General features: G+C 30.2%; 1 protein-coding gene across 1 annotated transcript; it reads left to right on the forward strand.

Annotated features, from left to right (window-relative positions):
* Positions 1–3075: 3075 nt before the first annotated feature.
* On the forward strand, positions 3076–6175 carry LOC114310621 (transcription factor ORG2). The gene is made up of 3 exons (XM_028256668.2): positions 3076–3904; positions 4677–5051; positions 5961–6175. The coding sequence occupies exons 1-3, from the start codon at positions 3509–3511 to the stop codon at positions 6045–6047; spliced, it is 858 nt and encodes a 285-aa protein (XP_028112469.2). The 5' UTR covers positions 3076–3508; the 3' UTR covers positions 6048–6175.
* The last annotated feature ends 5619 nt before the right edge of the window (positions 6176–11794 follow it).

Here is an 11794-nt window from a genome sequence, read left to right on the forward strand (position 1 = left end):
TGTCAATTACAGGAACATCCTTGATAGATTTCATCTATGTGAGCATGAAAGTGGGGCCGCTATCTATGAGAATAAGGCTTATTCTCAAATATGCTCATGAAAACTAATAGAGACACGCAGAAACGCTACCATGAGAGCACCTATGTGATATCCAAATATTAAATCACTTATTGATCAAAGGTGGAGATCGACTACACTTAAAATCAAGTCAAATAAGAGAGAATTGATCATTGATTGGCTTCCGTGATACAAATTTAATGATTTTAAAATTTTGATCGTCCAATCAACATACACGAGGTCTATTTTTTTTTTTTCCTTTCGTAACAAATCAACTTGTAACTATAACTTGTTCATGGAAGTTAATTACATACTATATATTAATTATAAAATTGAATGGAACATAGAATATATAGAAAATGAACAAAAATTTGTTATAACTTATTTTTGAAAAATTCTAACAATATAATTTTTGTGTTTGATTTTTTTATATGATTTACGTGTTATTTCATCTTATGTGTTCCAAGGGAGGATGGAGTGTGCCTGACACGTGACACGTCAGCATGTGCTCGAGCATACGAGCAGCAAGCATACTTTGGGCTTGTGTATTCCATGCACGCCACACGCACTACATACCTCTCTCTCTCTCTCTCTCTCTCTCTCTCTCTCCATAATTTTTTTTTTTTTTTAAAAAAAACTCTCTCTCTAGTAAGCACTTACTATTAATGATAAATTAAACTTTTTACTTTAACTTTTTACTCAAATCAAATTTCATTTTGATTTCTTGTATTTTAATTACAATAATTAAGTTTGTAAATTTTAATTTATATTTTAATGTGATATTCATGTCACTTTACAAAAATAATTGAAAGCTCTAATTTTGAAGCTCTAGGAGTTCTAATAGTGGGACCCACCATGTGATGTTTATTTATTTTTTTCAATGTCACATCACTATAACTCAAATTAAAACTCTAATTTTAGAGTTCTTAATCACTACTCGTCATTTTATTATGTGAAATTTGAGTAAAAGTTAAAATATTTATACTAAGGCCTTGTTTGGGAATCTTTCCTTTTGATCAAAAAGTTAAAAAGTTATTAAATTAGTCAAAAAGTCAATAACACATACAAAAAAGTCAAAGATTCTTTTTTCTCTCTACTTTTTGCACATCTTTTCGTAAAAAGTCAAAAAGTCATTTCAAGCATACTAGTTTTTTTTAGCTCATATTTTAACCAAATAACTAAAAATTACTAAATTAACCTGTTCCCAAACGAGACCTAAGTCTTCAGATTTTTAACCTATATTTCAATGAGGTCTTTGTGTTACTCCACTGTCTGAAATTTAAGGGAATGTTAGAATATGAGAAAACCAAAGTGAAAATTGAATTGAAAATAACTTGTCTCTGATTGAGCAGAGATAGGAGGCGTTGTTCGAGCATTGATTGTGCCACATCCATCTTTTTTTTTCTTTTTCTTTTTCTTTTTTTTTTAAATTAATGGTTTAAATTTTGTCTACCCATTAATTCATTAAATATTAGATCGGATTTTGTACTTGAATCTAATATTGAGTTTGTAAGTGTAGAAAAAACCTTAACCATTAATTTATAAATAAAAAAAAAGGATAAATTACTAATAAGTCCTAATAATTGGACTTAATTCCAATCAAATCCTATTAAAAATAAGTCTTAATAAAATCATCACTAAAAATAATTTTTTGTGACTATTTTTTGCATATGTCTTTAAAAATTGATAATTAATGACTTTTTTTTTCATGATTTTTATAACTTGTAACTAAAACTTACAATTATTGATATTTTTGAAAATTGAAAATTAGTAATTTTTTTTGTGATCATTTTTTTAAAAAATTTTCTTTAAAATTTATAATTAGTAATATTTTTTGTGATTAAATTTTTTAATTGTCATTAAAAATTAATAATTAATGACTTTTTTAATAGTATTTATTTAATAAAAACATTATTAATTGTCAAAAATCATCCTAAAAAAACGCTGAATAAGAATATTAAATTTAGTGGTAAAGATAATGACAGAATGTGTAATTCTACTAACAAAAGGAAATAATGTTGTTAGGAAAGCGTGTCAATCATTTGTTGAGACAAAAAAAAAAAAAAAAAAAATCATGTACTTCTAACGATTATTTCTTATTCCAACAGTAAAATGTTGGGTTAAAAGCAAATTTAGGTCAAGTTTGGCATCTACTAAATAATACAAAAATTCAAAAAGTCACTATCCTATTTAAGGGTTGGTTTGGGATGTCCTAAAAAAGTGCACTTTTTGACTTATTGGTGGATTTGGGTTGGATTTGATGTGATGTGTTAGAGATATTGGTGGATTTGGGTTGGATTTGATGTGATGTGTTAGAGAGGTGATGTGATTTAAATAAGATGATGTGACTTAAATAAGATAGTGACTTTTTGACTTTTTGGCTTATTTAATACATGCCAAACTAGTCCTAAGTCACATCATCTTATTTAAATCACATCACCTCTCTAACACATCACATCAAACTCAACCCAAACCCAACCCATATAAGCCAATAAGTTAAAAAGTGCACTTTTTTAGAACATCCCAAACCAACCCTTAAAATAGTTGTCAAAAATCTCTCTCATACATGTACACACTAGTACACATAAAGTGACAAAGTAGCTATTTGTTTAAAAAAATAAATATGTCGTTTTCCTAATCATTTTTCTTACAAAATAAATTTCCAAAGTCGGCAAGACAAACCAATTTTTAATATATATATTTTGTTACTTAATGCATGCTAAGGTGTAAAATTACATGATTATCAATATCGTATCATATTAATTTATTATTATTTTTAAATGATTTGTAAATAAAAATTTAAAAATAAATTAATCGAATTATTAAAGTAGACGGTGTGACAATTTGTGACCTAAAATTATAAAATAAACATATCAAATTATTAAAATAAACTATGTGACGTGTTGGCAAGAGCACAACAACACAATACAATCTTCTCTCCCAACTAAGGGAAAAAATGATCTTTCTATAAGAATTCTCCTATTTCTATAAATCGGACACAATTATTTCACATATAATACAAGACCCATCTATATGAGAATATATTATTTCATTCTGATTTTTAAAAATTTAATTTTTTTTATTTTTTGTGTTTTTTTTTTGTTTTAGTAAATATTTTTAATATTTTAAGTAAAGTTTTTACTTTTTAGATATACCTAAAAAGTAAAATATTTTAAAAAATCAATAAATACATAAAAATACGAAAATATATTGAATGTTTATATTTTTTGGTATTTAGTAAAAAAAAATTAAAAATTCATAAATATTATATTTTTAAATTGTATTTATATTAAGTGTATTTAAAAAGTAAAAAAAAAAATTCTCAAAATATTAAAAAAATTCACTAAAAATTAAAAAAATGAAAAAAAAATCAATTTGAAAAAAATAAAAATCAGGAAATTAATAAAAATCAAACATTGTGTTAGGATTTTTTTTTATTATAAATACTGTCATGATCATCTCACTTTCTTATCAAACTAACTTTCAACTCTTCCAAAACAAACTAACAAACACCAATATGCTAGCTTTGTCCTCTTCTATGTTTTCAACCTTTGGGTGGCCCTTAGAAGAGGACCTCATAAGCCATGAACAACACAACAACAACAACAACACTATCTTCTACATAGAAGCAGAAACTTCAGATCAATCTTTTCTTCACTTTCCTCCTCCTCCTAATTTGTCTCAGCCCTTAGCAAATTCAAGTGAATTCAAGCTTTCAAACGAAGTTTTTGGAGATGCAACAATGGCTAAAAAGCTTAACCATAATGCAAGCGAACGTGATCGTCGTAAGAAGATTAACAGTTTGTACTCTTCCCTCCGCTCTCTCCTTCCTGCAGCTGATCAAACGGTAACAATAATTTTTTTTTAAAGCAGTGTTTATACTCCAAGAATAATGACCTTCAAAAAAAAATTTATTTTTTATTTTTGTTTTGGAAATAGCATTTAAGTGGTGAATTAGAAGAAAGAATTTGGCTTCTCCTCTCTTCATGCCTTTCTGAAATTTTATAATAGCAGTATGTCAGGTCAGTAACAAGGCTGTATATAATTACATGATCTAAAAAATATGAATAATATGAGAATCAAGCACACAGATGTGGTATTTCGGAAAGACTATATAAATTTCCATGTTAGTCGGAGGAGAGAAAGTTTTGCATATGAAATGATTTATTTGACCTTTTATTTAAGTGTTAGAATTTTGGCAAAGTAAGATAGTCTCAATTAATTAAGAATTTAGTTCCTCTCTAGTTTTGGTGGATTGGACTGTCTGTATAATTTTATCATCTTTATCTTCAAGAAAATGGACAAGTATGATCTTGCAAATAAGCTGTTAATGGTTTTTTAAACACCAAGAAAATAAAATCAGGTGATACAATTATTAGACCAGTTAATTTGAATTTTTATGAATTATCTATACAGTGGGATCTAAAAATGAACAAAATAAATTATCAAAATGAGTCCGTGGAGCTGGATTCTTAGCTAATGACATTCAACAACAACTAAAATAGTTTTCTTTCATAAGCCTATTAAAATCCCCCACAAAAAAAAAAAGAAGATATAATTCCCATTTAAAATCCAACGCATACTGGCGAATTAAACTATATATTTTTGATTGATTACAGAAGAAGCTAAGTATCCCAACCACAGTATCACATGTACTAAAATACATACCAGAGCTACAAAGTGAATTGGAAAGACTGGTTCTGAAGAAGGAAGAGCTAATTTCAAGGATTAATTCTAGGCAACGAGAAGATTTATTATCTCATATTGATATTGAAAAGAAAAGAAAATGTGCAACTGGGAGCCCTTTATCTGCTGTTTCAGCAAGTCCACTTGGAGATAGAGAATTTGTGATTCAGATTTGCACAGTTAAGCTCAATAATAGTCCACTCTCTGAGATTCTGCTAAATTTGGAGATGGATTATGGACTACTTCTGTTGAATGCCTCTTGCTTTGAATCTTTTGGAGAGAGGGTTTTCTACAATCTCCATCTTCAGGTACTTCTCTCTTCTTCTTTTTTTTTGGCAAATTATATCAGTAGTTTCTGTTTTTTCCTTTGTGTCATTTTAATTCTTATTATTTCAATTAGCTTGATTTTAACTTTTAATTTTAGATTGTGTCGATTTAGTTCAATTGATAACGCCAATTACCATTTTTGAAAGAAAATAGTTACTAAATTAGTTGACATTAACTCACCAAACTGAACAAGTTTACGATTTTGCCAATAAATCCATGATACATGTAACTCATGTGCACATTTTCATCGAAAAAATACTAAAAACTATAACCAATTGAATTAAATTAAGACAAAATTATAAATCATGATCTAAATTGAGTTACTTAAAATTATAAGGACCGAAATAACACAAGAATCAAAATGCAGAAACTACTAGTATAATTTGTCCTCTCTTTTAATGGCAAATGCTTACAAGTACTATGGGACATTATTTAATATAGAGATTGAGATGGAAAGTTCTTTGTAAATAAGCAAAAAAGTTAAAAGGATTCTGAAATCAATGAAAATTGTTTTGAATTAGGTGAAAATTGTCTTGTGTCTCCCCCCCCCCCCAGGCATGTTAGAAGGACCTTAATTTTATTTTGATTACTAGTTTCCAGTAACTTAAGTTTTGCAATTCAGATTCCTTATAGAAATAACCAACCAAGTTGTTTTCTAAACATGAATAAATAAAGAAATCATTTTTTTTAAATGACAATTTTTAGTTAAGCTCAAATCAATAAAATATGTTGACATGCAAATGGTCGAAAATAGATTTTACTAAACAAAATTAAGTACACTATCACTAAATATTGTGGATGTTTTTAAAGTTTTTTAAAAAAAACTTCTTGATTATAACAAAATGGTACGCTAATGTTTTGTTTCTTGATTTGGATATTGAATTCAACAGGTGCAAGGAAACCAAAGGGTGGAGATTGAAACGTTAAGAGAGAAACTATTGTCCTTGTATGAGAAGAGTGAAGAACTTTTTTCTTGAGTTTTTGGCCCTCGACAAGTGTAATAAGAGGTTCTTGTAAAATTTTAAAATCATGCAAGAAAATGTACAAAGTATGACAATAAAGAAGACAAAATATTACTAGTTTTTATGAAAGTTCACTTTCTTAAGTCCGAGTTATAAATGCATGACCATATCTAATTGTTGGAACTTCATTTTGTTGTAAGATAAATCTTGAGAAAATTGAAAACTAAGAAGATGTTGAAATTGAAGAAAATACTAGTAATAAAATAAAACACAAATTGTTGTTTAAGATTTTGAATTTTTAAATTTATTGGAAATCTAAAATTACCACCTAAATGGCGTTTAATTTTTAATAATCAAAGCATCTAAACATTGCTTAATAGAAAATAAAGATTAAAGAAGAAGGCTTGTTCATAGGTTTAATTCCTATTGAAATAACTAATTATATCAAATTATGAATTTACATTTATTATTTACGTTCACATAAAATGATTATATTTCTCTCAACTGTTAGGCATACTCACCTATCGAATAATTTCTATATTTATAATGTTTTATAATCTAAAAATTATTATACAGGTTAGGAAGATCACGTGCCTGTGTGTCCATCCAATAATTTATTGTTATTCCTCTATTATTTTCTTATTTGTAGGTTCATGTAATTGTTAAAACATCAAGGATCCTCTAAAGTTTTTTTTTTCCTAAAGTTTCCTAAAGTGATGTATTGTGTGGTTGAGATTTAATGCTAAAAAATTGATGTGACTTGTCATTAAATCTCAACTATACAATACACCACTCTAAGAAATTTTAAAAAAAAAAAAAACTCTAAAAAATCCTTGCTCATTGTTAAACTCCTTATTATTAGTTGAGCACACCATCAAGTTGAAATTCTTGAAAGACATAATAACTACTCATTGTAATCAATTTCTAGATGGACAAGTGTTGATGTGGCAAGTCCTAATTGGGCCACTTGGCAATATGTTATTGGGCATAATTCTAAATTAGACGAGTGGGCTATTTCAGTAAACCACTGTGAGTCACTAAGGCAAAAAGAGAAGGATTCTATTTGAATCCAAAATATGTTTCGGTATGTCTAATTTAAATTCATAAATTTTAATTTTTAATATATTTTAATATGACTTTACTAACGAGGATAACACATATTAAATCTCAAAATAAATATTTTTTTTTTCTCGTGGTACACCCTAATTAGTTATTCCTATTCCTATTCAAATCTTTGTATCTTCTTCTCTAAGAGATCAAAGTTATTTCTTCTTCTTCTCCATCCTCCCTCCAAAACTCTAATCCATCCTACCAAAACTCACCATCATTATTTTTTTATTATTTTGAAATCATAAACCCTAAACCTTAGAAGAAAGTTTGAACAAAATCAAATAATAGATGAGAGTAATAATCAAAATAGTTTTTTGAAACAACCCATCAAAAATAAGGTAAGTATTCATATAAAGGGTTTCACAATTTTTGTGGAGCACCATTAATTATTTTATATATCGTTTTTTGACAAAAATTAAAGGACCTAATAATTAAATTAACAATAACATATTATTAGAGTTGTTTTTATTTTGTCATTTAAATGGTACATTATTTGAGAACTACTCTTTCTTGTTAGTACTGGATTCTTATGTGCTTATAAGCTTGGCTTTTACTTTTCCACAAGCATTCTTGTGGATAATTTATAATATAAAAGTTTTTTTTTTTTTTTGTATTGAAAAGTTTTATAATGCTTATGTAAAAGTTTGATTTTTTTCTGTATTTATAATGCTTATGTGCTTATAAGTTTGTGTTTTATTTTCTGTATTTGAGAATTATTTTCTGTATTGAAAATATTTGAAATAATTTAATTTTTTTTAGTTTGTTTATTATTTATTATTTGGGTTTACCTTGAGAGTAATTTGAGAAAAATAATAGAGTCTAATGAGAGTAAAATAAAATTTTAAATAATCAAATAGAGTGTACTTAAGAATTGAGAGTACTTAATAATTTTTTTTGGGTGTAAATAGAATCCCTCCAAAAAGAGGTAAGACATATGATTAGTCCAATTGCCAACTTTAATGGTCTCACCATTTGTATTTTTTTCTGTTAAATTTTTTGTTTTTGCATTGGGCTCTCCAAAATTATTTTAATTAATCAACCTATCAACATTTAACATTTAGCATTAACGTTTAACGATCAACATATTTGGTGCAATTTATTATAAGTTAAAAAGCAGATAATTAAAAAAAATAAGTTAAAAGTACTCATCTCCCATCTTTCAGATAATCTTTTTTTTTATTTAAGTTATTTCTACTAATAAGCTATAAGTAAACATTACAACAAACAATTTAACCCAAAATCCCCATATAAGAAAAATTATAAACAATTCATATAAATTGCACCAAACAATCATCACGCGTAAACATTGCAATTATCATTGGCATTCGGACATTCTCAGCATTGGGATTAATTGGCACATAACCCAATGGGCTTTCTCAAATTCATAGACGGCCCATAAAAATGATGGGTTAATAAAAGCAACTATTCAACCCAAGAGAGCCATTTTAGCAATTCAAAATCCTTTGGCTTAAAAGGTCTTTTTCTTTTCTCTTTTTTTTTTTTTAAATAAAAAAAATAAGGTAAACCTACCGTTACATTATTAATCTTTGATCTTTTTTAACGTTACGTCTTTAACGCTTGGCTCTATGATTTGTTTTTTTAGGGTATTCATTTTAAAGAGAATCTATATTATTTATAAATTGTTAATAACCGATGTACAAAAAATATATTGAAATGTGTTATATATGTTATTCATCTTGTGAAATTAAATAAATAGATTTATAAAAAAAATCAAATTATATACCAAGAACACATGCAGATAATTACAACTAAATTTCAACATAAATACACAAAATAATAAAAGGGTAAAGAAACGAAACCGAAGCCTGCACGGTAGCAGTTTCCTTAAAACAGATTTCGCCGCCTCACAGGTCGAGTGCTTGAGGAATCCCGGCGTCTGTCTCCCAGGATACGACGGTCAAAACCAGCTACGACAGAAGCACTATCTGTCTAGCTTAGCGAACAAAACAGTGGCAGCACTCTCTCATAGTAGGAACTTTATGGCAAACTGACTAAAGAATGGAAGAAACAATTTCTGTATTTGAGACTTGACAGGAGGGTCTCAATTTATACATGTATAGGGGAGAGAGGAAGAGCCTCCAGCCTTTATGGCTGTTCATAATGCACCATTAACCTCTGCAATAAAGACAGGAGTTACAAACACCATTACTGCAAGAGTTACAAACCCCATTAATGCACTATTAAACTCTATAATAAATGCAGGAGTTACAAACTTCATTACCTTTTTTCCATGAAGCTAACTTCATGAGGTAATTTCTCATTCAAATCTCAATGGTTTTTGGCCATTCTATCTGTGGTGTAAAGATCTCAATGCAAAGTATATAGACCCACTTGGACCCAACACAATAGATGGTTGAGACCTACTTTAATATTTAATTAAAGTCACCAAAAAATCATTTTTTTCCAACAATCCCCCACATGAATAAAAATTGACCGTATGACTCAACAAACGAACACCGTTCAACAATAATGACTCGGAGAGAGAGTACAACGGACTAACCCCGACATCAGAGAAGGTAGCTTTTGGCTTTGAACCTCTCCCAGTGAAAACCTATCGAGTTTACTGGCTGATCAGTGAATAAGACATCTTGAACTGCTCTGCCGTTTATGTAAACTAAGACAATAGATCTAACACGGGAAGTACTCCTACCACCATTCTGTTCTCACTGGTGTGCCCTGTGTGGGCCTGGACACTAGCCTGGTTCAGCGAGTGGTTTCAAAGAATCTTGGCCTGCACAATTCTTCTAGAAGCGGCCCCACTTCACACTCACATAGGTGACTCTACTTGAGTATCATACAATACTCAGCTCAACAGCTTAACATATTAGAGTCATTAAAAGATCAGCTTAACCTCTACACTTGCAGGTATCACTGATAGAAGGAATGGCTGGAGGTTTAACCTCCTCAGTGACATACCACCGTTACACGCAATTAGGTTGTCCCATTGAACCTAGATCTTGGGATCTCCAGTCAACTAGGTTGGGTTTCCATTCCGGTAACTTCCAAAGGCCTCAACTCCATTCCTTTTGACGACGTTTCTACTAACTCTCGAGTTAACCCTTTGGTTAGCGGATCCGCAATGTTGTCCTTAGACTTTTAGACTTTACATAGTCTAGAGAGACAACTCCATTCGAGAGTAGTTGTCGTATGGAATTATGTCTACGACGGATATGTCTAGATTTTTCATTATACATATTACTCTATGCCCTACCAATTGCAAATTGACAATCACAATTAATACAAATAGCTGGCACAGGTTTAGACCAACGTGGAATATCTTCAATGAAATGGCGAAGCCATTCAGCTTTTCCCGTTGCTTTATCAAAAGCAACAAACTCTGATTCCATCGTAGATCTAGATATACACATTTGTTTGGAAGATTTCCAAGACACGGCTGCCCCACCAAGACAGAATACAAATCCACTAGTGGACTTTGAGTCTTTTATATCTGATATCCAATTAGAGTCACTATAGCCTTCAAGCACTGCTGGATATTGAGTGTAATGCAGCCCATAATCCCGAGTGTAGCGTAAATACCTTAACCCGCACAATGTCTTCCAATGAGAAGCATCGGGATTACTTGTGTATCTACTAAGCCTGCTAACCGAGTAAGTTATATCCGGCCTAGTATAACTCATCAGATACATTGAACTTCCAATTACCCGAGAATATTCTAACTGAGAGACACTCTCTTTATTATTCTTGGTAAAATGTAGACTTAAGTCTACAGGTGTCGATGACACACTCGTATCTGATCCACTAAACTTCTCAAGTATCTTATCAACATAATGAGACTGAGATAGTACAATTCCGTCAGAGATTCTGGTAATCTTAATTCCCAGAATAACATCTGCAATGCCCATATCCTTCATGTCAAACTTAGAGTTTAACAACTTCTTGGTAGTTTTGATCATTTCATCGTTACTACCTATAATGAGCATATCATCAACATATAGACACAAAATGACATAACCTCTGTCAGTGTCTTTGACATAAACACACTTGTCACATTCGTTGATTCTAAACCCATTTGACAACATTGCGTTGTCAAACTTCTCATGCCATTGTTTAGGCGCTTGCTTCAAACCATACAAAGATTTGACAAGTTTACAAACTTTCCTGCTTTGCCCTGGAGCTAAAAATCCTTCAGGTTGCTCCATGTAGATTTCTTCATTCAAATCTCCATTTAAGAAAGCTGTCTTTATATCCATCTGGTGAATTTCTAGATTGCGCAAAGCAGCAATCGCAATCACCATCCGAATGGATGTTATCCTAGTAACAGGTGAGTATGTATCAAAGTAATCCACGCCTTCTCGTTGCCTGTACCCTTTGATAACGAGCCTCACCTTATATTTGTCAATAGACCCATCGGCCTTCATCTTTCTTTTAAAAATCCATTTGCAGCCTAAAGGCTTGCAACCTGGAGGTAAATCTACCAACTCTCAGGTGTGGTTCTGTAAGATGGAGTCAATTTCACTTTTACTAGCTTCTTTCTATAAGGGACTTTCTGGTGAAGTCACCGCTTCATGAAAAGTTCGAGGTTCTCCCTCTAACATATAAGTCAAGAAGTCCGGGCCAAAAGACTTTGCAATCCTTGCCCTCTTACTCTTTCTTGGCTCATCTATCTCCTC

This window comes from Camellia sinensis, chromosome 10, assembly GCF_055761805.1.
Source record: "Camellia sinensis isolate YWXY chromosome 10, ASM5576180v1, whole genome shotgun sequence".
NCBI classification, from domain to species: Eukaryota; Viridiplantae; Streptophyta; class Magnoliopsida; order Ericales; family Theaceae; genus Camellia; species Camellia sinensis.